The sequence below is a fragment of the Haliotis rufescens genome, unplaced genomic scaffold (genome assembly GCF_023055435.1).
Source record: "Haliotis rufescens isolate VD_foot unplaced genomic scaffold, xgHalRufe1.0.p SCAF_53, whole genome shotgun sequence".
In the NCBI taxonomy this organism is placed as follows: domain Eukaryota; kingdom Metazoa; phylum Mollusca; class Gastropoda; order Lepetellida; family Haliotidae; genus Haliotis; species Haliotis rufescens.
In genome coordinates this window covers 2993231-3020508 of record NW_025964257.1, presented here as the reverse complement: position 1 = coordinate 3020508, position 27278 = coordinate 2993231, and the positions used below count along the sequence as shown (strand labels likewise).

General features: G+C 39.9%; 1 protein-coding gene and 1 long non-coding RNA gene across 2 annotated transcripts; both read right to left on the bottom strand.

The window, feature by feature from the left end:
• Window positions 1-465: 465 nt before the first annotated feature.
• Window positions 466-25214, bottom strand: LOC124125714 (protein turtle homolog B-like). Its single transcript, XM_048385048.1, has 14 exons — window positions 25005-25214; window positions 22867-22949; window positions 22337-22684; window positions 20687-20965; window positions 4671-4931; window positions 3871-4149; window positions 3286-3576; window positions 2807-3103; window positions 2173-2328; window positions 1879-1897; window positions 1664-1716; window positions 1431-1520; window positions 1186-1296; window positions 466-1025 (listed from the first exon to the last, which is right to left on the bottom strand). The coding sequence occupies exons 1-14, from the start codon at window positions 25073-25075 to the stop codon at window positions 1003-1005; spliced, it is 2361 nt and encodes a 786-aa protein (XP_048241005.1). The 5' UTR covers window positions 25076-25214; the 3' UTR covers window positions 466-1002.
• Window positions 15930-16833, bottom strand: LOC124125647. The gene is made up of 4 exons (XR_007218550.1): window positions 16667-16833; window positions 16329-16347; window positions 16124-16176; window positions 15930-16019 (listed from the first exon to the last, which is right to left on the bottom strand). It is a non-coding gene; the product is annotated as an uncharacterized LOC124125647 (long non-coding RNA).
• Window positions 25215-27278: the final 2064 nt, after the last annotated feature.

The following is a 27278-nucleotide window of genomic DNA, read 5'->3' as shown; positions in this document are numbered from 1 at the left end:
AAAAAATGATATTTGTTGTTACCCTGCTTGGTGCTCGGCATTTAAAGATAAAACAAGTACCTGTCGGTGGCTCAGAGTCAGAATACTGTTTCTGAGTGGGGTATCCATGTTAAAATGAGGCATTGTATCTCAGTGGGTTGTCAATGCCGGACTGCAATTATTACCAATACAAACAAGTTTACACACACAATGACGCACGCACGCACGCACGCACACACTCAAACATAAAAACACTCGCGCATGCATGCACGTTGCTCTATAAGGGCAAAACTATTGCGATGTTAGACATCCTGACTGTATGTTTGTTTACCAAAACTGACTGATCAGATTTCCTCATTTGGGTTCAACAACGAAGGTTGCTTCGCATTAACTAATAGAAATAGGGCAAAGTCTGAGAAATCTTACACTGATAACATTTTTTTAACTGCGATGTTTCCATTATGTTTATGTGATCAACAAAGCTGATTTTTTGTTTTTTATTGTTAACATATATTTATTTGCTATGTGAAATATTCAGTTACAAGTATAAAGGCGATACATCAATAGACATGAGCATAACCAACATTTGACTGAGCTTCTTTAACCTACTCGCCTTGGTCCATGTTTGGTGTCTGTAACTGTGCTTTCATCGAGCTAACATCAAGCGAAGTAATGAAAAAGTGCAGTAAGTAATAAAGTATTTTTTGGTGTTGAATTATTGTTAAGCGCCACACTCAGCAATGTTCCAGCTATATAACGATGGTCTAGAAATAATCGAGTCTTGACCAGACAGTCGAGTGATTGACATAATGAGCATCTATCTACGCAATTGGGGATACGATGACATACCTCAGCCACAATGGAAAGTCACCTTTTACGGCGACCATGGGTTGCTGAAGATCTATTCTAAACCGGGTCTTCACTGGTCTCACGATGTTTTGACTTTAAGGAAAAGATTATAACATGCTGCACGTGTCCCTTGGTCTGTAGCTGGATCTGATATGATGTTGTCTTCCTTCTTCGTTACTTATTGCCATGGTCAGGACCTGAAAAGTATAGAACTGTACGTTATTAAACACAGAATATGTCAGATTATATATCACTCACAATAACATGCCTCTGTTTAATGCTCCTGTACATGCACATGTTGGCCCATGACAATGACATACAGTTTTATTCAGCAAGAGTGTTAAATGTTTTGGTTACCTTGAGAATGTGCTCCAGTGTTCTGGTATGGAGATGCGCTGATGGACTCATAGGTCACAGGGGGAGTCTCTGTCATGCCTTCATAGGTACTTGTATCTGCTGCAGCATCCGCTGAAGATGTAATTCATTACGTATTTAACAAGGAAGCCACATCATAACTCTTCTTAATATCACTTTAATATTACCTTCACTGGAATACTGAAATTTAAATCAGTACTGAGCAAAATGACAAAACCTTTATCTACCTTTTGTATTCTCATAAATCTTCAACTGTGAATACTGTTTTTTTTCTGATTCCTCCAAATTTGAATACTGGGCAGGACCATTTATCTGATCTGAAACACAACAATGTGGAACTATTGTAATGATTTCAGTGCTAAACAGTCCCATATATATATATATATATATATATATATATATATATATATATCAGTAATTAATTCCGGTGAAAGGGTAACAACTAATAGCCAGTACATACCTAATGATGAATACCCTCTGTTGTCCATTTCTACAGTTTCAGGATTCCTGGTGCTGTAAAATTAACAAAGTCGGTTTCTAAAAAAGCATGATGGAATGGAGCGATAAACGTACGAACAATATACGTGTTTAGTTGTCTTGTTATGCCTCTTTACCTTATTTACCATTTTCACATGTTCTGTACATTGTTATCTTTAACTTTGACATTCATAATACCTTTTTCGTGATGCAGTTTCTGGAAAACAAAAATAGCCACATGGTACATAATGTAAAACACACATCACACATGGCAACAAAACTCGTCATTCATAAATGAAACCTACATCGACAAGGATCAAGTCACCTGTAAATGACTCCATATATATAGTAATAACTACATACATTTGATGATACAAATGTGTCTTTTATATCAATATTAATGTCGAATACATGCACATTTCAAACCCATTCATCAAATTATGGAATTATTCCTATTGGCAATCATTTTACAACGGAAATGTAACTGTATACCTTTCGGAGTATGACCGAACTTGTATCCCTTTCTGTACAGTACCATCAGAACAATTCCCCCGATGAGCAAGGTGAGAAGAATGCCCCCTACTGTGGTTCCTGCTATTAGCCCGGTACAGGAACATGGAGTTTCTAGTTTTTGCTGATTTGGTGGATCTGCAACATAAGCAAAAGATCATAACAGACGAGTGCTAATCGTATGTCAGTGTTAAGGGTCGGGTGAAAGGATATTTCTTTCCTACTGTTAAACAAACTAACTGGTGATTGGTGGGTGGTGACACAGAGTACATAGGTTCGAATCTCAACATATGTGTAAACGTGATGGCTGGTATCATTGATACTAACACTGCTAAAAGATATGTAGCTCACAACTCATTGGCTCGAACACAGATACACATGTTCACGTTGAATGAATAGAACCCTTGGAAACTTCATATAAGGAACATAACTTCAAGTACTTCAAAATAAGAAATAAAAAAGATGAGTTATATTTGTGAACATAAACGAGGAAAAAATGAAACTTTCAAATACAACATATACTGATCTATTAAGTTGTTTATGGTGATGAGTTGTTCATTACATTTAACTGATAATCAGATTAATTCATTTGTGATTCCACTTGAGTGACACACACCTCCAGCAGTCCTAGTTTCTACAAATACATATCTGTTAGAATCCACATAGTCATTTCTAGCATGTAGTCGGAATATGTGAATATCTCCTGGTGTAAGCCCAGTCACTTCCACCACCATCATCTTGCCGGTGTCTGCATAACTCTTGTAGACAGTCCAAGTTCTTGTAGCAAACTGACGATACTCAAGCAGAAACGTCTGAGGGTGTCCACCATTGAAACCAGGCAGCCATGATAACCATACCGACGACGTTGTTGCATTGTCAAGGTCTCTAAACTGTGTAGGTATCTGTGGTGGTCCTTACAAAAAATAATATGAAAAGGAATGCTGTCATAGCTTTCTCAGAGTATGCTGTAATATCAAACTCTTTATTTGTACAATGAAGATGTAATGATTAAACAACAGTCAGAGCAAGGTATTGAAACACATGAACAAGTGCATCCTGAAATAGTGAATGATAAATCAGAATGTCGTGGCTCACCTTCAGACACTATGCTGAATGTCACTGAACTGCTTTCACCATTGTTAGCTGTCAGACTGTAGTCCCCGAAGTCCTGCTGTTTGAGGTTAGTAAGGTGTAGTCTGGCAGTGACTGAGATGTCTGGGACAGGGCTGGAGGAACCAGTGAGGTCCTGGCTGGTGCTGGTGGTTCTACTCCAGGTGAATGTAGGAAGGGGGTAGGCCAGGACTGACACAGACAGGTTCACGTTACCACCCAGTCTAGAGGCGTACTTGAGTTGCTGGGCAACTGTCTCATCTAGTCGAGGGGAACCTGGTTAAACGTAGACAACACATGTCATGACTCTGGAACAAATAATATCCGTTCAGGGTAGAATATGATGAAGACCAAATTTATCGATTAAGTAGAATTACTCATTAGAAGCCTTTCCTTGACCCTTCAACTTTGCAATATCAACATTAGAGACATGATAACACAGATATACATGCATACCGTAGGGCAGCCATTTACTCAACGGTGTTATTATCATAGACAAAGTTGCGACATAAACCATCAATGGAAATCATCACAACAATAACATCTTTATAGAATATCCAAACAGATTACATTTGACCAGCAACTCCACCCCTTGGCTGACAGGTGTCCCGATGTTGTTACTGGCAGTACAGGAGTAGTTCCCTCTTTGTCTACAGTCTGCTGACTCCAGTCTATATTCTGCTCTCAGGGAGTTATCTGCCCTTGTCAACTCCTCAGTTCCATTCAGTATCCTGATGACTGACCTTGGATTACTATCAGTCTGGCATCGTAACGTCACTGTGTCAGACTCGTTAACTGTCAGTGACCTGCTGAGTGAGTTGGCGGTGAACATGATTATAGTCACGGGGTCTGAAAACATATATGACTCATTGCATCATTGCATCATGGACATGGACGGTAAGGGCTGTACATTAGATTGAACATCCCTTGGATTAGTTACATTCAGCACATGAGTTAACACATTTACGTTTAAAGAGAGTGCTTAAAGATATTTATATTTTTTACGCAACGTTAATCTAGAATGACGCCAAACACAAAGACCATAGGTGTAGCATGCCAAACATGAAACTGATCATCGACGCTGTAGACTATATACTTACACTGAGCATCAACCCTGACTGTGACACTGTCACCAGTGTAGTCTATAAACTTACACTGATCATCAACACTGACTGTCACACTGTCACCTGTGTAGACTATATGCTTACACTGAACATCAACACTGACTGTAACACTGTCACCAGTGTAGACTATATACTTACACTGAACATCAACACTGACTGTAACACTGTCACCTGTGTAGACTATATACTTACACTGAACATCAACACTGACTGTAACACTGTCACCAGTGTAGACTATATACTTACACTGAACATCAACACTGACTGTGACACTGTCACTACTCCCGTGTGTATTATTAGGCTGACATCTGTAGGAGCCTGTCTTAGATCTGTCAGCTTGTCCTAGACTCAGAGTGGTTCCACTGCTGACAGTTGTTCCATTGTGAAACCACCTGTAGCTACATCCTGGTCTACAGAGGGCGGAGCACGTGATTGATGGAAGAGCCTGGTGTTCTGTCACAGTGTAGGAGGAGGTGGAGGGGGTCAGGGAGATCTGGTAGGGCCCGTCTGGAATACATGGCACTGTGACACTGATACCGTGATACAAGAAGATATAGATATACCTCTAATAACACAAATGTGGAAAACAATGATTAGTTGATGATATACAGAAAAGCACTATGAAAACTATATGATAGAACAACGTGTGTTTAATAGCAGACATGCACCTGAATGAGTGATTGTTTAAACTTTTCATGGTTTTGCATAGCGATCAAAATATGAGGTTTGTTTTGTGTTTTTGAGGAAGATGTAGGTAAGTAGTCCCACGCCATATGGCACATCAATTATCAATTGAACATATATCACATAACGGGTAGGTTTCTAGACAGCATATCCGTTTGGGGTAGAGATGGAGAATTTACAATCAGGAATCTTGAGAAACTACTGGGATAATTGCTATCATTATCACAATTTCTGTTTAATACATTGAAAATAAGTGTTTAAGTGTGACGTATCAGAGGCATTTTACAAGTTTTTGCAACTTTGGAGATACAAATTGCGAAACATTTCATTAGGAATAAGGATTGTATTTAGCGAGCCCTGGCGTTGGGGTATTTACCATCCCGAAACATAGTTCCGAATAGATACCGTTTCCATTACGAGTGTATTTCAAAACAAATCTAACGAGCGACATCGAGTTGAAACGTGTTATCTAATTTGGAAGAGGTTTGTAATTTACGTATTATTTAAACTTAGTAAATTCTAATTTGAAAAGAAAACGTCGCCGGTGTAATGGTCGCGTATGAATGCAAACACAACTTTCGTAGCTAATGATACGATAATGGACTCTTCTCACAAGATTTTGGGGGCATTCCACAGGTGAGTAACAATTTATTTAAACTACCATTGCCATGCGAGCATCAAGATAATATATCAACAGCCAATGTCAATGACACTCCCCGTGAGTTTCCTCGACTAAAAGTATTTCTAAATTTTGCTCTTTGTGTTTTATTATTGTATCTTTGATAGCTGTTCATTCTGGCTAACTATGATTGATCATTACATGAATCGGTAATGTGAAGGCTGTACTCACACTGAGGCTCCATGTTGTACCCCTGGCTCCACTCTGACTCCAGACCCTGACTTTCTCTGGCTCTACATCTGTAGCTGTGACTGTCCCGGGAACTCACTGTGAAGGTGTAGGGGGAACCAGGGGAGGTAACTCTGATGTCAGTGTTGTCACGCTGCCAGGTGTAGGTCAAGGTCAGGGCATGGTCAGCTGGGACAGAAGTAGAGGTGGAGCTGCAGGTCAAGGTCACTGTCTGGTTGTAGACAGGAGTTGTGGACACAGGACGGCTAGAAGTGGTGGGCTTGCCTTTTCAAAGAGTTCATATATTAGAGTTCAAGAATTTACATATATATAGTTCTAGAGTGAGTGAATGAATTAGAGGGTGAATGCGTGTGTGAGTGTGAGTTTGGTTGATGTCATTTTAGCAATATGCAAATAATAACACGAAAGGGTTAATACCAATGTGTTTCTCATATCTTACCCAGTTGGAGAGTCGAATCCGGGTCTTCCATGAGCCATGTTATTTCGGTGACATTAACATCAGTTTTAGGCCATAGAACCATCTTCATACTCACAAAATGTAATAAAACTTATGATCTCTTATCAGCCGATTTTAAAAGATAACATTCGTGAGAAGGCTACGTTTTCTCGACTATAAACCATGTTAAGTTCTAACAGAACAAACGTGATATCAACAACAATCGCACACACAGAGCTCGAGGCTACTTTCGTGTACCAACACTTTCACTTACTCATTTGGTTAAATATTTTGAACAAAAATTACATTTTTTTAAAACCCAAATTAATGCATCCCTCTTAATCCAAAAAGCTCTATCCACGCCTGATTAATACAACTTTAACAGTTAATTTGTAGAAAAATACAAGTTATAGAAAAGTACAGGTTTTAGAAAAGTACAAGTTATAGAAAAGTACAAGTTATAGAAATGTGCAAGTTATAGAAAAGTACAAGTTATGGAAATGTACAAGTTATAGAAAAGTACAAGTTATAGAAATGTACAAGTTATAGAAAAGTACAAATGATCTATAACGTCCCTAAGTGATGACCATGGTGCAAATGAAAACACGGGTATTCTTTAGTTCCTGAAGGATATAAATGTATAATCATTATTGGGTTTTATTTAAAACGTGCATTGCATTTTGTATTGACGGCTTGAAAATGTATATTTTAGCAAACAAAAATCAATGTCAACAACCTCAGCGTGAGTTTAATTAGGAGCAATGTTTTATCAAAAGACGGCATAGAGATCTAATGATCAACGCTATTATTTTATTAATATATTATACAACTCCCCTGAATTACTAGATACAAGGGTGCATGGGCGGCCCAGTCGTCAAAGACGGCGCAATGCTCAGTCAGAGTTGCATCATTTAGGCGTGGCAAGACAAAATGACCGTGGGTTGGAATCCAAGATTTACACTGATAACGATTTTGTGCTTATCTCACTCACATGTCCTCGTGGATTTAACAACATTTGTAAAGACTTAGGGCACGTCCCCCCACTTTCATAGTGTTAAAACTAGTACTAGTACTAGTTTGTTTTCATCAATGGGCAAGCTTGTGTTCGAGATCGGATTGTCGTTTTGCTTTGACGACATGTAACCATTTTACTGGTGGAACATGCGCCTGAAACCAAATTAGGCTTTACAGTTACGTTTGTCTTCAACTCAAACACTGCAAAGTCGTAAATATCCTTCTGGCATCAACACCACTTAAATCAATGTTGCCTTGCAGGCGACATTAACCTGCGTCACAATCGTTTGTAACATGGGAAAATATAATATAATTAGAGAGAAGGAATACAGGTATTATTGGGTACATGATTAAGTCGTTACTTGTAGGATCAGGAGATGCACTGACGGAAGTCACAGGATGAAAGGTTGTTTAATTTTTGCAAACAGCTCTGATGGATGTATGTTTATTCAAAAGAGCATTGTTTGTGCGCCATTGTTTAGCGTAAACGTGTTTTCACTTTGCTGTTATGTGTTGAACAATGAAGTGCATTCCATGAAACTATGTAGACAAGGTAGTTTGACGTAGATTCACGGTATGTAACATACAGAGACACAGATACACAGACAAACACGCACGCAGGCACGCACACATGCACGCACGCACGAACGAACGCACGCAAGCAAATACATATTCTGTATCCCTGGATGCTATCTGAGTGTCATTTAGATTTCAGATATTGTTGCCCACTAATGAAAACAAGCATGCGTTACTGGTGTTGTTTGGTGCGTTCACATACCTCATTCCAAAGATAGAATTCCAAAAAGAAGAAAACTTAATGTTCAAAGAAAATTGTGTAGATTGATTAGATTGATAGATAATATATATCTAAGTGCTGGCTGGACAAAGGGCCAAATTAGGACTACAAGGTGTGTATTCAAATACACAGACGATTATGTTTACTTTACATTGCTAGACAGGTATGCCTTTACACATAGTTGAGACATAAGTATATTTTAGTCATCTGAATATGTATATTGAATATAAAGAGGGCTAAACTATGGTCACCGCCTACAAAACAGCAACTGATTAAAGAGCCGCTTACCCAGAACAAGAAGTTTCTGTCCACAGTTTTGTATCACAATAGTAGATCCTCCATTCCCACACGTGTATGTCCCTGCATCTGATGTCTGGATGTTGCTGAGGGTGAAGGTGACATTCCTGGCTGCTATGTTCCCGTGGTACAGCAGTCTGTCTCTGTAGTTGGGCAAGACAACTAATGTCCCAGTACTTGTCACAATGAACACAGGTGCATTACCAGCAGGAGTGACAGCGTAGAAACCAGTACTTGTCCCCAGACCTCCCTGTGGAATCTCCCAGCTGAACCTGGCTGTGTCAGACACTGCAGACAACACTGGACTGGCACTGGGTGCACCTGACACAACACCTGCAGGAAGAAGATATTTGGCTTTTTAGAAGTATCACCGTAATTTACTAAAAGTCACGTTCTATTTGATTTGCTGTGATGATTTAACAAGGAGATATTCCATTTTTCTCTAATATGTGGGGTAATTACTGTTAAATCACCAATCAACACAAAAAAAGAAGAAAAGATAGTAAAGTAAAATCACAGTTATCACACATGTGCCTTATACGAAATACATACCTGCAATCGCACATATTAAAGAAACAGCAGCTATCTTCACCATGCTTGTTGTCTGGCACCTCGGTGAAACCTGGAATGAAGGTTCATCGTCTATCACGAATTTTGATGCTGGTTTGAGTGTCCATAAGATGCTTGTATGAGAGTACCGCCTCCCTGGTCAAGTTGATCAAAACGTGTTCAAAGATGGTGCTTGTTGTTACCCTGCATGGCGCTCGGCATTGAACCAATAAGGACTGGTCGGCTTGGAGTCAGTATACTTGGTCTGAGTTGGGTATCCATGTTAAACTGTGCCACGATAACTCAGTGGGCAAGCACTATATACCAGCATTCATCCGGACCCACACATAAGTTCACACGCACGTACACAAACCTACACACAAACTCACACGCCGCTGTCAACCTGACTAAAAGACAATTAACCAGACAACATATATATATCAATTTTGTAATATCAACTGTCAGGATAAAGGATGAATATCTTAAAAATACCTTCGATTTTCCGGTGCCAAATGATACAATTTGGCTTCTCTAGCCTTGACAAAAAAGTAACTATTTACAATATTTCCTTTTAGGCCGGATTTGAATATGTACAAAATATAAATATCCACAATAGGTAAAAACGTTCATCTGAATCTAAAGTACACATTTTGCCCTGCGTTCACATTATATGCATACATATTTGCATACTTGTGTAAGCAGACCGCCTCAGTGGTCTTGTGGATAAAGCGTCTGTCCGGACAAGAGATAGACACACTAACACACATATTTACACATTTACACACATGCATGCACGTCGCTATATGTGCAGTAATCTTGTAACTTTGAACACGACGTTAAAACTCAGTTTACCCCACCTCAATTCACAACAATAAATGGGTACCCGGTAGGCTGAGCTGTTCATTTGACTGTTAACCTTCTCGCGCCATAGAGGCAGTTTGGTTTGTATACTTCCCAGGGGGATGAGAATGAAAATCGATTTCACACTGATCTATTGAGGGAAAATAATCTAGCGCTTTGAATGTGCTTTAAGTGTGAATTGGGAGTAGTTTAGATATGCACATTATTGTGTGCAGATGTAGGCCGCGTCAAAGTACGCGAGTATATTGAGCGATTGTGGCTGATTCTTATACATTATGTCATGCAGAAGAGGCGTTCACACATGGTGATATCAGTAAACTTAGACACATAAGATGACATGTGGTAAGATTAAAAATATAGTAGAGTACATACCATCTGAGGTTTCACGTTGCCAGACACAAATCGTTGCTGCAGTCGTCGTGTGTGACCGGGTAGATCAACACGGAAGAAATATATACAAGGTCGTGTTTACTTGTATACCAGGCGCTTTAAACTAGTTCAGTAGTGGCTAAATATAGCCGATCAATCTACGTCATGTGGGTTCAGATTTAGTGTTTCATAAATGTACAGAAGCTTTGTTATAAGTTGAACTGGTGATAGCAAATTAGATTCGTCAAAATGTACTCTCCCAAAAGGGGGAGAAGGGGGTATTCGAAAATAACAGATGATTACAGAAATAAAAATAAGGATCGGGTGATGGTAATGAATGGAAAATACACATGAAGGAATAAGGAAGCTGGAGTTTGTGCTAAGTTGTTTAATAATGGGTCATGGGTCATGCTCCTCCCATTGTCTGAGCCAGTTCGGCAAATGTAGAGGTTACTTCTGATGTGTCCCAGAAGTGCTCTATGGGTGAAAGGTCTCATGGCTGATCGTTGCATTCTAGTGAATTTTAGCTGTTGGAGGTGTTCAGGAAGTCAAAACGTCGATCGGCAAGGCGCGCAAGGGACACAACTATTGACGCCAGTATGTTGTCTGAAGGGTTGGCAATAAAGAAGACTTAGATCCCTCTGCCCAACACACACACACACACACACACACACACACACACACACACACACACACACACACACACACACACACACACACACACACACACACACACACACACACACACACACACACACACACACACACACACACACACGTGGTTTGTAAAACTGTTTTCTACGCATCCATGTCACTATATTGTTTTCATAATAGTGACCCAGGCAGTTTATGTGGATTATTGTAGAACTGACCTGTCTCTCTCTCTACAACCGCCACACAAATACGCACGCACGCACGCACGCACGCACGCACGCACGCGCGCACGCGCATGCACGTCGTAAAATAGGTGCAATTATATTGGAGGCGACGTTAAATCTGAAGTCCACACAACGCTTACTCCTTTTGTGTTACACATCACTGTGATGTTATATCAAGAATTGAGAGAAGAAATACAGTATGCTATAAGGACTGGGCACAGAAACAAAATATATTAGGATGTAAAGAAATGTAATACTTTTGCTATTGAATAGTATCACCATGTCAAACGTAGATGTTCAGGGGAGGTGTATTCCTTTCGACGCTAATTGATGACGTTGATGTTGAAACGTTTGTTTGAAATGGTGATAATGGCAATAACGATGGTATTTATGAAATAACGTGGCATTTGACTGTTACAGAATTCTCTAAGTGTTCACATAACATAAAGCACATCTTGAACAACTTGTGACAATAATACTACAAATATGAGTAAATATACTCTTCAAAAATAGAAACGCAATACGAATATTTTTGGCCATAAAAGCATCATAAGGGGACCAAGAGGTGCAAAACGAAGAGGTGTAATGTGTTTTAGTGTCAGTGACAAATTTTCCAGATCAAAATAATCTCAACAAAGACTTGCAAAGCATTAGTCGGGAAACATGTACGATTCGGAAAAAAGCCACTGACCAGATACATTGACCAGATGCAGGATTTTAGCTGACGACCCTGGGTATACAAGTGACCAGACTAAAGGTCGGGGGGGGGGGGACTTGTGTTGTTCATTCCGAAGTGACCGCTTAGACCTCCAACTCTAAGTGTGATACAAGATTTCTCCTCTGTCGAGTAGATGGAACAGCACGGGTCTACAGACGTCGGGGAGAACGTTACGCCGGAAACTACGTACAGGAAGTGGACAGGTTCTCATCATAGCAGGATAGGTTTGTTCCATATCCAGGGCAATCTTACGGCTCAACGATACACTAACGAAATTCTCCTGCAACACGCCCTCCCATTTGCAGCCAACGGCAGCAGGACAACGCTCGACTGTATACAGAACGGATCACAAGATCACAAGAGCCTGTCTACACAACACCAATGTTGATGTTCTCCCCTGACCCTTCAGATCCCTGGATCCGAACCCGATAGAGCATCTGTGGGATGAATTGGGTAGACGTCAACCACCTCCCTAGACGTTGCAGCAGTTGGCTGCGGGCGACGATTCCCCATTATGTGAATCGCATCCTCGTCTCTTCCATGGGCAGGAGATGTCAAGCTGCTATCGAATCCAACGGGGGACATACGCGTTATTGATCGTAGCTGACCTTCACCTCGGAATTTCCCTATCTACCGATAACTGAGATGACAACAATCACCAAGTGTTCTCTCCACAACATTTTGGCTCAATACCTTGTACGGTTCCTCGTTTCCTACCTCACACCAATCTGGCTTTGCGCTTCTTTTCTTTTTTGAAGAGTATATTAGATTGCTCTTTCAAATTTCATTTGAAACAAATTACAAAGTTATTCACAATGCTATATCAACACACCCGGAAATGCGGATGGGTTGGTGTAAAAAACTTCCACTCTACTTCAGAACAAAATAACATTAACAAGCCACCATGCCTTAATCTGGTCACCTTGTTGGTTGATGACATTTCATGCTGTGGATCAGACACGTTGTGGCGACTGCCGATGCATTGTGCTACCGTCCCGAAATGTTATCCTCTCCAAAGGCGTATATAGATCTATATACATCTTTGTTATCTCCCAGAAAAAGGCAGTGGAAACATGGTGTCTATATGATGTCCAGAGTGACTAATGGAAAACGAATAAAATATCTTAAAGAAAATTACATTGCTAATTCCCATTTCAGTCGAAACAAAACATTCAGTCATGTTTGGGTGGTGGAAAAAAACACAAAATGACATCAATCAGCCACCAGAGTTTAATCTGGTCACCTTGTTGGGTGATGACACTTCATGCAGTGAATCACTTGCGTTGTGGCGCCTTGTGCTGTCATCCAAAAATGTTGTCTTCTCATACATCATAGCAGTGGAATCATGTCGACTATGTGACAAGTCCAGAGCGACTAATCAATCTCCGCAGTTCTGTCTTAGAGATGGCAATAATCAGCCACCATACTTTACACCTGAGTAGGAAGCCCATCGAATGCCATGGCAACTCTCACCATTCACAACCTTGTGTGTTATCAGATCATACCCAAGCCACCACGCGTCCCTTTGCTGAACTGAATGCTCTACACATTCACATGTCTGTGGATATGGCAATGCTAATATAGAACGCGAATAATCCGGGTTCCGTGTCACCGACCTTTGCTTACAATATACACATACAGCGGAAGCTCTCTTGTTCAGACCAACTACATGAGCAACAAAGGTTCACTATCAAAGTCGACATGATGTTAAATTTTAAACGATTGAATAGATAAGGGGCCCAATATTAATCATTCTGCCTCCTCTGATCGCCACCCGTTCACACTATATATACATCGACCGATGGTTTGAAACTATTTAGAAATTTTACTACATGAATTTAGCAGATCAATGACGAACATAATGTAAGCGTTAAACATGAGATCACTAAAGGTTGTCGGTCACATTGACATTATTTAATGCGTTCTCTCGAAAAACACCTTTTCTTATAAGGGTCGGGGTTATATATCATTAATGGAAACCCTAATATCCACTGGAATGGGATGATCACACTGACAATTTCAAACCTTTTGTCTTTGTTCGGCAATTTATAGTTTTATTTTGGGTTTTAAACGAATACTTAGCATGGTGTTTCTAAATTAGGTCATATATTAAATGTTGTGTGCTGGAGTAGGATTTGTGTAACTGCGCTACAGACATGCAGACAGAAAGATGACATAGTTTAAGTCAATCTATCATCACAATCTAGCTATGGCGCAACCATTAATGTACTAAACACCAAATAAGCTGTTTTACATGAAACAAAACGTGAATGTATTCCCTCCACGGGTGCTACCGGTGTGGCAGGATACGCTTACATGTACCTGGTACACGGACTACGTCTGCCTTCTTTGGGAAATCCCTGGGAATACATAAAGAAGCGGGACGGTTGGGTAGCCTAGTGGTTAAAGCGTTCGCTCGTCACGCCGAGGAATCGGGTTCGATTCCCGACATGGGAACAATGTGTGAAGCCCATTTCTGGTGATCCCGCCGTGATATTGCTGGCATATTGCTAAAAGCGGCGTAAAACCTCACTCACTCGCCGTACTCACTCACTGATGATATCCGTCAGTCCGTTGCCTGCTGGCCATAACAGTATAATTTCAAATTCTACTCCATACAAATTGGTAACAATTAAATGTCATGATGTGTGCCACTCACTCACATACAGAAGCATTCTTTCTGAAGAATTAGACACTTTAATTTTGAACTCAGTGTTCCAGTATACATTGAGAAATGTCAGAGAGTTTGACTTCATGATTGTTTACGAAAACCTCGCTACGACCCATCCTAATGAACAAAACGAAGAAATGCACTTCCAAACAATCGTAGTGTTGACTCTTGGCTCACACACACACTTGCAATATATAATATTGCAGTCCTGATTTTATACGACTGCATGGTAAAAACTAGAACCTAAAACTGGCTGATCAGGTTTCCTCATTTAGGTTGAACAACAAATGCTGCTTCACACCAAATAATAGAAACAGGTTAAAGTTCCCGAAATCTGACACTGATAACAATATTTCAACTGCAATGTTTCCATTAAGTTTACGCGATCATATTCATTTGCTGTGTGAAATATTCAGTGACATAGGCGATATAGAGACAGACATGCGAATGACTAACATGGTGTGACGGAGCTCCTTTCGCCTACTTGCCATGGTCAATGTTTGGTCTCTGTAGTTTTTGCATTTATCAAGCAAACATAAAACAATGTAATGAAAACACGAAACAATTCAGTAATAGCGATATTTTGTTGTAAGATCGTTGTTGAACGCCGCAATCATCAATATTCCAGTTATATAACGACGGTCTGTAAAAAATCAGACAATCTGATTGGGCCAGACAATCCAGTGATGATATCATGAGCACTGATCCAACCAAGCGAGCATGACCACCCGATCCCGTTATCCGGTTCTCATGACAAACGTAGTCGCCTTTTACGGCCGGCACGGGTTGCTGAAGGCCGATTCTAATCCGGAAAGGAATCTAATATGCTGCACGTGTTCCGTGGTCTGTTACTGGATCTGTTATTATGAAGTCTACCTTCTTCGTTACTAATTGCCATGGTCAGGACCTGAAAAGTATAGAACAATATGAAATTAACCATAGAAAATGACAGATTATATATCTACTCACAATAACATGAGATGCTAAACGTATTACATTGGGTCAGAAAAGAAGGCATATGTTACTGTTTAATGATGTTGGATCGTTCATGCCTACAGTGGATCCTTGGCAATGGCATAAGAGTTTAATCAGGAAGAATGTTTCATGTGTTGGTTACCTTGAGAATGTGCCCCAGTGTTCTGGTATGGTGATACTCTCACCGACTCATAGGTGACAGGGGGAGTAACTACCGTGCTTTCATAGGTACTTGTATCTGCTGCATCCGCTGAAGATGTAATTCATTACGTCTTTCAATAATAAATCCAAATCAAAACTCCCTACTTCTAACTAGCACTTCAACATTACCTTGACTGGAATTATTAAACTAAAACAGTATTGAGCAAAATGGAAAAATCGTCATCTACCTTTTGTATTCTCATAAATCTTAAACTGTGAATACTGTTGTTTTTCTGATTCCTCCAAATTTGAATACTGGACTGGGCCATTTATCTGATCTGAAACAAAATAATACGAACACATAGTAATGATTTCAGTGTTAAATGGACGCATACATAATGGTAATTTCAGCAAAGGGTAACAACCAATACCCAGTACATACCTAATGATGAATACCCTCTGTTATCCATTTCTACAGTTTCGGGATTCCTGGTGCTAGGAAGACAACAAAGTACGTTACTGAAAAGTCATAATGGAATGGAGCATTAAACCTCAGTTTTTAGCTAGAATTTATATGTCTCCATATCTTTTTTCCATATTTGCACATGTTTACTCATTGTTATGTTTAACGTTTGCATTTATACTACCTTTTTCGTGATGCAGTTTCTGAAAAACAAGAACAACCACATGGAATATAATGTAAAACACACATCACCCATGGCAACATGTATTGTCAATCGTAAATTAAATCCACATAGAAAATGATAAAGTAAACTTTATATAATAACTGCAACCTTTAACAAGGCCTTTGCTGGTATAACTACGTCCTTTTCTGTCAATATTCTACATATACATTCAACAAAAGAAATTCTTACAATCGTTCTTTCAAACATATTCGCATATGTCATTGAACATTATATTGACATTCTCCCTATTACCTGCAAATAATATTCAATCATTTTACTACGGAAATTGAACTGTATACCTTCTGGAATATGTCCGAACTTGTATCCCTTTCTGTACAGAACCATGTGAACACTTCCCACAATGAGCAAGGTAAGAAGAATGCCTCCTACTGTGGATCCTACTATTACCCCTGAATACAAACAAGGAGTTTCAAGTTTTCGCTGGTCTGGTGGATCTACAATATGAACAAAATATGATAATAGACAATGCCTGTCTTCAGATGAAAATATATTTGTTTTCAATTTCCTACTTTCAAACAAATTATTTGGTCATAGGTTTAAGTGGTAGGTAATCAGACATTAGGTTCGATTCCCAATATGCGTACAACGTGTGAAGCTAATTTCTTGTGTTGGTCATGCTGATATATATATAGATCCATTCGCTCAAACCAAGATACACATGTTTACTTTGAACTCAAGAAATCCCTGGAAACCTAAATAAATATAGAAAATTATCCATTAGAGCATTCGTTAATGGTGCATACAGATAAGTACCATTATGCTATTTTGTTATGTCCAGAAAGGAAACGGGACAACATCTATTTTAAATGATATTATTTAGAAACTCAACAGAAGTTAAAATGAGACAATAGTATTTAAGAAATATATGAATGGGCAAATCCTTTGTAGTTACCTGTAGTGGGCGTAACAGCAAAACATTAATCAGACGATTGTAATCATAGTTTCATTTGAGAATGTTGAAAAGTTAAGTTCATAATTTGTGAAGCTAAATAAACGTAAAATGAGCAAACAACAAGTAGAGATATTTACATAAACTTTTGAATAGAAAAATCCTGAAGGCTTGACTGATAATCAGAAATCAGCATCTCACCTACAGCCACTAATGTGAGTGTGTATGTCACTGAACTGCCCACGCCATTGTCCACTGTAAGACTGTAGTCCCCGACGTCCTGTTGTTGGAGGTCAGTAAGGTGTAGCCTGGCAGTGACTGAGATGTCTGAGACAGGGCTGGAGGAACCAGTGAGGTCCTGGCTGGTGCAGTTGGTTCTACTCCAGGTGAATGTGGGGAGGGGGTAGGCCAGGACTGACACAGACACGTTCACGTTACCCCCCAGTCTAGCGGCGTACTTGAGTTGAGTTGGGACTGTCACAGCAAGTCGAGGAGAACCTTATGCAAAACATGTCAATGATTCAAAGCACGGTAAACACAGGCTTGATTTGGTGGAGAAAGACACCCCATTCCTGTACACATGATAACTGCAATCTAGTTACGGAAAACATACTCTCAATCAACGAGTCAATCGAGTCAATCAATCAGTTAGTAAGGTAGGACTTGTTACTGTTACATCTTAAAAAAATATTATTACAACTCCTTCTCCTTCTACTACTATTACTACTACTACTACTACTTTACTACAACTACTACAACTACTACTACAACTACTACTACTACTACTACTACTGCTGCTGCTGCTTCTACTACTCCTCCTCCTCCTCCTCCTACTACTACTGCTTCTACTACTACTACTACTACTGCTACTTCTAATACTACTACTACTAGCGTGTTGACAGATGCCCAGCCCACATTACCTACATTTGACTCGCAACTCCACCCTCTGGCTGACAGGTGCCCCGATGTTGTTAGTGGCAGTACAGGAGAAGTTCCCTCTTTGTCTACAGTCTGCTGACTCCAGTCTGTATTCTGCTGTCAGTGAGTTATCTGCCCTTGTCAACTCCTCAGTTCCATTCAATAACCTGATGACTGACCTTGGTTTACCAGCATTATCCAACTGACATCTCAAGATCACCACATCAGACTCATTAACTGTTACTGAACCATTACGACTGTTGGCGGTCAACATACTTATACTCGCCTGATCTGAAACAAATAACTTAAAATGTTGCATTGCAAGTTGTGCGTACTCAGATTAAAAAATGTTAGGCGAATATGATTAGGAACAAAGATTGTTGTAAGTATGCATTTCTATTATTTGTATTATATTTCATGATTCAGTTCTGTTCCAAAGTTTTCCCTATATGCGTATATGAAACCCATATCACTGAATTGAACTGAAACGATACATCAAAGTCAACACAGATGATACAACAACGGGACTTTTTGTATCAGAGTTCCTCCTTTCAGTGTAATTGGGATATGGCAGTTGTAATGGACAATGCATGGGTCATCTCAGTCGACGTGTGACATCGTTATTGTACGTCACCCCACACCATTGTCTGAAGATCACATACAGTAACTGGATGCAGAGCATTCGCCAATGTAACTCAGGCAAATTAAAAACTTACATTTCTCAATGTAATTTCTCTTTGGGGTTGTGTATCACTTCATGTTTACTGTTATATGACAGTCCTCATATGGCACTTTCTGAAAACGTTCATATGAACATACGCCTAACGATGTGCGGCCATCCAGCTTTAACCAATAAGGTAAAGAAACGTATCAAAGGTGTCGGTTTCTGCTTGACAAAACTCACGTGTAACATCCACTGAGACACTTGAGCTGTCATTAGTCCCGTGTGTATTTGAAGCCTGGCACTTGTAGGATCCTGTCTGTGACCTGTCAGCCACCGGGATAGTCAGTGTAGCTCCATCACTGTGGACTGTCCCATCCTTGAACCACTTGTATGTACACGCAGGTCTGCAAGTGGCTGAACACAAGATACTTGGTACACTCTCTTGACCTTCCCTCCTGGTGTAGGACAGAGTGGAGGGTTGTAGGGTCACAGCATAGGGGCCATCTGTCAGAACAGTGAAACAGATTAAACCAATGTATGTACACACCGGTGGGGGAACACAGGATACTTGGTACACGCTCTTGACCTTCCCTCCAGGTGTAGGACAGAGTGGAGGGTTGTAGGTTCACGGCATAGGGGCCATCTGTCAGGTTATGTAGGGTCGTTAGGCCATCTTTCAAGTTCTAATATACATATTGACCGGAACTAAATACACAGAGAGTTTTATAATCAACAGCGGTATAAACTGCTACGACGGCAGTCTGAGTAGTTTAGAAGACGTCGAAACTAGTTTTCGTGAAGTTTTCGTTGGAGCACCGACGCTGCCGTACGAGCTGATACAGTTCGGAGATATCTTCCAAAGGGAATTTAGCATTCCACTTATATATATATATATATACCAAAGAGGCGACAACTGAACAGGAAACCCCTGCTCGCGTCGTCTCTCACCCCAAGCGGCTTAACCACAGCGACTGAGTGTGTTCTCGATTCAAGCAAAATTTAAACTGACATCACAGATTAGAATATTAATAAACATAAGTAACATGACTTTTATGATAATATGCAACGTTTGTACTTTGTAAGAAAAAATGCCAACATTACTCGTTTCGTCTCTTATCTCTACTAACTATCATGTTTATCACTATTCAGTGTTGCTTTGAAAAGAGGTGATGGTAGACATATATTTAAAATATCACTGTGTCACGTTTTCGTGTAGTCCCACGCTATGGGTGAATATAACTAACTGCCCACTGACCATGGTCAAGTAGTTGGCTACACTATTGGGCGTATTTCTACACTTAGGTCCAGACATATATGACCAAGGTTGGCCAGGGGATAACTCGCGACGTACAAGGAAGTGTGCAGGCCAAGGTAGGCCGGTAGATACCAACGGGGGTGTGAGTAGAATTTGATTTATTCTCTAATTTAGAATGGCTGTCCGCACATCTGACCCCTGTTCTAGAGATTTCACTTGCTAACAAATACAACAATAAAAGTCTTCGTCACCAAATGTGAAATCATTCTCTGCAATCTTTTGTTCTACATGGCGCATGTGCGTGGTGTCACACATGGAATCCAATTCAATGAAACACGGACGATATTGTATTGAACCAAATGCCATGGACTGGTCAGATCGCTGGTACAAGTAGGTACAATCTGAGTAGTAGCAATGTGACTGTCACTACATGTGAGACTGCACAAGATCGTGCTTTGCATGGGATTGTTTTACTATTTGTGAGTGCTACTGAGGAAGGGGTCTACCTTATGAAGTATATTTGGCAACAACATTAATGGATATTGGAATATTGAATGGCATTGTATACATACACTGTGGCTCCATGTTGTACAGCTGGCTCCACTCTGACTCCAGACCCTGGTCTTCTGTTGCCTTACATCTGTAGTGACTGTCTCGGGAACTCACTGTGAAGGTGAAGGGAGAACCAGGGGAGGTAACTGTGATGTCAGTGTTGTCGCGCTGCCAGGTGTAGGTCAAGGTCAGTCCATGGTCAGCTGGGGCAGTGGTAGAGGAGGAGCTACAGGTCAAGGTGAACTGCTTCCCAAACACAGGGGCTGATGATCCATTGAGTGTTGGTTTGGTGGGTTGACCTGTATTAAAAACATCCATCACTTTACGTTCATGAAAATAAAACTGTCTTATTTGTTTGTGCATCAGGATATTACTCATTTACATAATGATTCATGGATTGATTCGGAAACTTATTGAGGAAAATGTATGACCAATTTATTTGCTCACTGTGGTCCATAGAGTCCGCGTGTCAAGATGTGATGTCCAAATTGAACGCCACTCGTATCTTAGCTGATATATACAGTGTGAACATGTGTGTATAGGCAGCAGTATCAATAGCAGTTACAAATACGAGAAGGTGAACGAAGGAGTTACAGCCCACTGATAACCCTGTCACAGTACAACCCACCCTACACATGTCATGACTGCCGGAATAAGAGAAGACATATTCACTGTGCCAGATTGTTTAATAGTTACTGTAATTGATGCAAACTCAATGTCAATGCTCATGAATCCAAAGTGTTCGTTCCGGAGGGCAACAACATGGTCTGTTATCACTGTCTCAAATATATTTATAGCTATAACGATCTTGTCGTAACATTCAAAATCATTACTATTGGTTCATTACTAATATGCTTTGCTTATGTGAATCGTTCTGGAGGGCAACAACATGGTCTGTTCTCACTGTCTCAAATATGTTTTTAGCTATAACTATCTTGTCTTAGCAATCAAAATCATTACTATTGGTTAATTACTAATATGCATTGCTTATGTTAAGTCAAGTTAGTCGCCATAACTTGTCACTTGAACGTGTTTGTTATACTTTATGCTTCTTTTAATTATTGGTTTAAATATATGCAGTGTCTAGGGAGAACAAATAAATATTTCTCAAATATTTAGTTACGTTTGATAAAATATATGCCAAAATATGCGAATCCAATATCATATCCCTAAAAGCAAGATCGGGCGATAATTTTTTTTAAGTCAGTTCAAAAGTAACATTTTTTCTAAAGGCTCTCGGTAAGTCACAACTGACAACCAGTAATTGGTGATGTGATGAAGGAAATTACACAGCGTAGTCATTTGTAAATGTATCAGCAACAAATAGTTATCCAGAACATTATGTTTCTCTGAGAATATATAAACGACGTGCATTATTGTTAACATTTAGAAACATATCACTCTCACTCTCTTGCTTGTTTTGTAAATATGTTGCTTAATAGTGGACCTGGTCCTGCGTTGTCTGAAAATGGATTTGACTTGGGGTTTTTTAGCCAACGGCTCCGATGTCAAGCTGACACTTTGAACAAAGCCATAGATATCAAAACACAGTAATCAGTTGTCTTGGCACTTAATTTAAAACTTAATTTGAATACTAAGTTAGTATAAGTAAATCAAAATCCAATTTCGGGAAGCCACGTGATACCAGTTACTTTGTAAAGTGGACTTACCAGGAACAACCAGCTTCTGTCCACACTGTGGTATGATGACAGATGGTCCATTCTTCCCACAGACGTAGTCCCCAGCATCAGAACTGACAACACTGCGGAGGTCAAAGGCCATGATCCTGGGGTTAGCAGCTAGATTCCCGGTGTAGGTCACACGAGCTGTGTAGTCAGGTGCAGTCAGGTGGCTATTGTTAACTGTGCCGGCCAGTAGTACTGTAGTTCTGGATGGACTGATGACATATATGGTATTTACAGTGGAACCATCTGTTACAGCTGACACCTGCCACCTGAAGCTGGCTGTCTGAGACTCCCTCACTACCACAGGGCTGGAGGACAACTGGGAGGCTACACCTGTTGGGAACATGAACACATGGAATATGAGGGTGCCTCAAAGTACCTACATGCCTTTGATTTCTCCTAGTTGACACGCCCTGATAACAGTGTTTAAACCAATGCACACATGTATTCATTATCCCTGGTAACTTAATTACGGCTGTGTTAGTTTTGTGTGGATTAATAAGAAATTAACTCACCATTGAATGCTATTCCCAAAACGTAAATTGTCCTGACTGCCTTGTAATATTCAGTGATTCTACCAGTCGTTGTCGACATATTTCTGAAAGAGTAGGAATTTCCTATGTCAATAACTGATAAGGATTATTAATGTATTTGTGTATCATTGTGATCAAACTGTTGCTGTGATACAACCCTGTAATTCCTTGTCTTTAACATGTCCATACACATCTGACTGAATATAGCTCACAAATACGTCCTGCAATGCAAAAAGGATTGACCTATTGAATTGCATAGATATAAAGCATAGAATAAGTCCAAAAACATTCTTTTATTTCACTTTTGAACCCTGAATTTAAGCAGCGATTTTTGTCTTTAGGGTCTTCTACGTAATCCTCAAACTGTAATCTCAAACATATAACTATTCCTCTGTTGGTCACCAGGTTACTATTTTCTCTCACCCAAGAAAACAACAGCCACCCTAATGAAAGCGTTCACAGAGCATATATATTCATAGTTGATTTTATTTACTAATATGAGCATGAATTCATGAAGCTGACACGTACAAGGGCGAATCAGTAGGAACAGTATTAGATAAATGTAAAGCTTGTTCAAACTTTGGATAATGAATTCAGATCTCCCCAAGCGTATTCTTCAATAACGGATCTATCGCTAAAAGCCAATAGTTTAGTTGTTGTGGTGAGACATATCGAGACATCAACATGTATGAATTTGTCTTCACATCTTACTAACAAAACGCAAAGTTATGTCGTCACATGTTTTTCAAAAGAATTGTGAAACTATTTTACTAGATCGGAGTGAGTGAATGAGTATGGTTTTACGCCGCTTTTAGCAATATTCCAGCAATATCACGGCGGGGGGACATCAGAAATGGGCTTCACACATTTGACACATGTCGGGATTCGAACCCGGGTCTTCGGCAAGACGAGCGAACGCTTTAACCACTAGGCTACCTGACTGCCCCTATTAGATCGGAGAGAACAAATACCACAGCAGTTTATTCATTATGCTTACACTGCTGTGGTCTTTGTTCTTGCCACAAAACTCATATGATATATTAATTTGCATACCACATGCTCCGGGGTAGAATTGGTCTTCAGCAACCCATGCTTGCCGTAAAAGGCGACTATGCCTGTTGTAATAAGCGATAGGGTGGTCAGGCTCGCTGACTTGGTTGATGCATGTCACGATGTCAATCACTGGATTGTTGGGTCCAGACTCAAATATTTACAGACCGCCGTCATATAGCTGGAATATTGCTGAGTGTGGTGTTAAACAACAAACAAACAAAACAAACATATGTACCACATGCAGACATTGACGAGGTATGTACAATACATACACCACAGCTGGGCTTTGCTTTTTAGATGTCAGAAATGTTTCCGACGGACGGACAATCTGACACTCATAAAATTCACTTGGACAAAAAGATTCAGTGAGCTCATATTCAAATGAGTCCAACGTGAGCTTCCATCGTTATAAGCCTTCAGCACGTTTCAATTCATTCAGTACGTTCACAGTTCATTTAGCTACATTAGCCCTTAGGCTTTATAAATATTTCCTTAAATCACAATTTTAACAATTTTAGAATTTCGATTGATGAGTGTCCCGCAGTGTAAGTGCTTACCAGTGTTGACCCTAATCTTCTTGTCCCCCAACACGACTAGCAACACCAAGCTGTATCGTGGCATTAGTCGGAACTTCCAAACTATACTCATGTATTTAAACTAAGCCCACGACGGCGTATTTTATGCAGCCCCGCCTACTCACTGGGACTAAGACATAAGCCAGCACTCAGACTTCACATGACATTGTAGAGTAACACCTACAAGCTTATTTTAGATTTAAGGTGGGTAAGTTGACGCTCATGGTTTCAAATGCCTACCTTGTGCGTGTTTCCGGTTGTGAGTTCCAATATAGACAGACAGACTTACAAGCCTAGCACGCACACAGAAGTTGTCCCGTCTAGATTACCTCCTGATGTATGAGGGGTACTCTATGGTTACCGTGACACTGTACGTTGTTTTCGCAACAGATCTACGAAACCTCAGCACACACTTACACACAGTTATTGATCCACTGCAATACAGTTGATCACGTCCTGGCGAGTAGTACACTCCTTGTAACGTGTACCTACCCGATGTGCTTCCGGGTAGCAAGCTCCAGTATATGTTGTGTACACGACATACGTACAAGCCTATTGAGCATACACTGACACACAGGGACAGCTGGGGCCTCCTCAAATTGCCACCACGTATTGTCTATTCAATTGACTGAATACGTCTCTGGTGCGTAGTATTGTGTCACTTTGCAAAAGTGATATCTGTCTGATAAAGATAACCATGTTAACAGTGAGCTACCTAGCCTTATCTCCCTTTTCCTTGGCACGATTTTATGTATGGAGCCCTATTAGAAACACAAGCAGAGATAAGTATAGTTTTATCTGGTGTGCACAAATTAATACCACTTGAATACGAGATGCTATGTTGTGTGAGTATGATGCGGACGTGTTACTTCTGTCGCGCTCGAGCTACTCCGGCTTCGGGGAAGAAACCAGTGCTTTCTTAGTCATGCAAATTCTGTGAGTGGCGCGTGCTATCGGTGGAGCAGAATGTGCTAACCCTTTCCATGAATATATGGATATCATGACTGATGTAATCCATTATTATACTTGGATATACAACGGATCTATCTATACCTGTATAGTCAGTGTCAACTACAGCTCACCCACAGAAATACTTTGCTGTTATGTTGATGTGTTGGTACGGAAATAACATCTTTTACATATATCTACATGTCAGTACCTGGTTCTATGTCTGGAGAAATGCAACTGAATAGTGAAGGTAATACGTCTTTTGATAAGTCATGTCAGAAGTACGTTTTTGAACGAAAGCACACAAGGATAATTAAAATAACACATGTGAACGTCTCACACGCCAGTCCTCAAAAGGAATAACATAATATATGCCCTTTGTTATAATCATGTCATATAACGAAAGGGTAATTACACGCCCATCCTAAAAAAGGACGGCTGAACGTTTCTAATGCATACATTCAGCAATGACCTGTTTTATGTTACTGCCTGTACATTGCGACCCGGTGGCCCATTTACCCTTAAATCCTTTCTGTCTGTGTCTGGTGGAGGGTGGCAACTTCACCCGTCGCTCTCGAGTCTCAGGTGTCTCGTTTAACATTGAATAAAACCACATTCACATGTCTTTAGTTTATTCATGAACTCCCGTTATTGGCGTCTGACTTAAAACTTGGAGCGTACAGTAATGTTGTGTGTAAATGTATATGACGGAGATACATTATTTATTTTCCAAAAGATTCGAGTGGTACCTCCCAAAGTAAACCTAATAATATACCTTACCAGCATAATTTTCGCCCGTTAATCTAAAATATCTCAATCAATTTGGCTTTAAAACCGTTTCACGGACAGCTTCACAATTACCAGAGGAGGTACCGGTTGACCACGAATTTACATCACTGACAAATTTATCAATTTATCTAAGATGTCTTAATTGGCCCAATTTCACTGACATCTTGACTGTTGGCAGATGTCACCTAGAGCTGTGCATTACACTCGGATACGATGAACGTTACGTTCGCTAAGCCGCATGTGACAGACGTTAAGTTACGAGGTAACATACATTTCTCAGTCGGGTGTACGAAACATGTACCTTATGTGCTTGTGCACATTCAGTAACCAATGAGAAACGATTATCTTCATGCAAAGTAACATACATACACACACACATATATATATATATAGTGTTTAATACCATCATGTCATTAAATAGAATGTATCACTGTGTACCTGACTGACAGGAAAAGTGCTAAATGAATGGTATTCAATCATATCGTGGCTCAAGGAGGAAAACTAGATGCAATGTATATACTGTCAACATCTACATTGTCCTGTATTGAATGTAGGAAGTTGCTTTCTAACAAAAAAAGTGTTTGGAAAGAGAACAAAACACACGTCATAGAGTGAGTGAATCATAATAGCCATAGAGGTAAGTATACACTTTAATCAGTTAAGCAGGATAAATATGTCCATGCATACAAAGTAAAAAAACACCGAAACAAACATGATTTTTTTGCAAATGAAATTGATCTATTGTACACTGTGAGCAGATACGCAAGGATGATGTCGAGTCTAAAATCGTGTTAATAGTAGGATTCAGATAAATAGACATGATCAAGTTAGAAACATACTCTTTAAAAAAGTAGGGGATACTCGATAATAACTTAAACTTTTAGTTTCTAGTTATAGTTGTGTGATAAGAATGAATGAATTGCGAACGCGTGACAAGAGGTATTTGTAGTTTCTTGATCCCTGTTCAATAGTCTGCAAATCGCAGTTGAATCTATTGGCCATTGCAGGTGACTTCTGCCAGTTTCCAGC

Excerpts from the sequence above, each read along its gene's own strand:
- LOC124125714 (XM_048385048.1), bottom strand. The coding sequence starts at position 25,075 with ATGCTCAATAGGCTTGTACGTATGTCGTGTACACAACATATACTGGAG. Across the intron at positions 4,150-4,670 it reads AGTCAGTGTTGATGTTCAGT|ACCCCGTGACTATAATCATG; the intron begins GTAAGTATATAG and ends ATATGTTTTCAG. Across the intron at positions 3,104-3,285 it reads ATTCAGCATAGTGTCTGAAG|GACCACCACAGATACCTACA; the intron begins GTGAGCCACGAC and ends ATTTTTTGTAAG.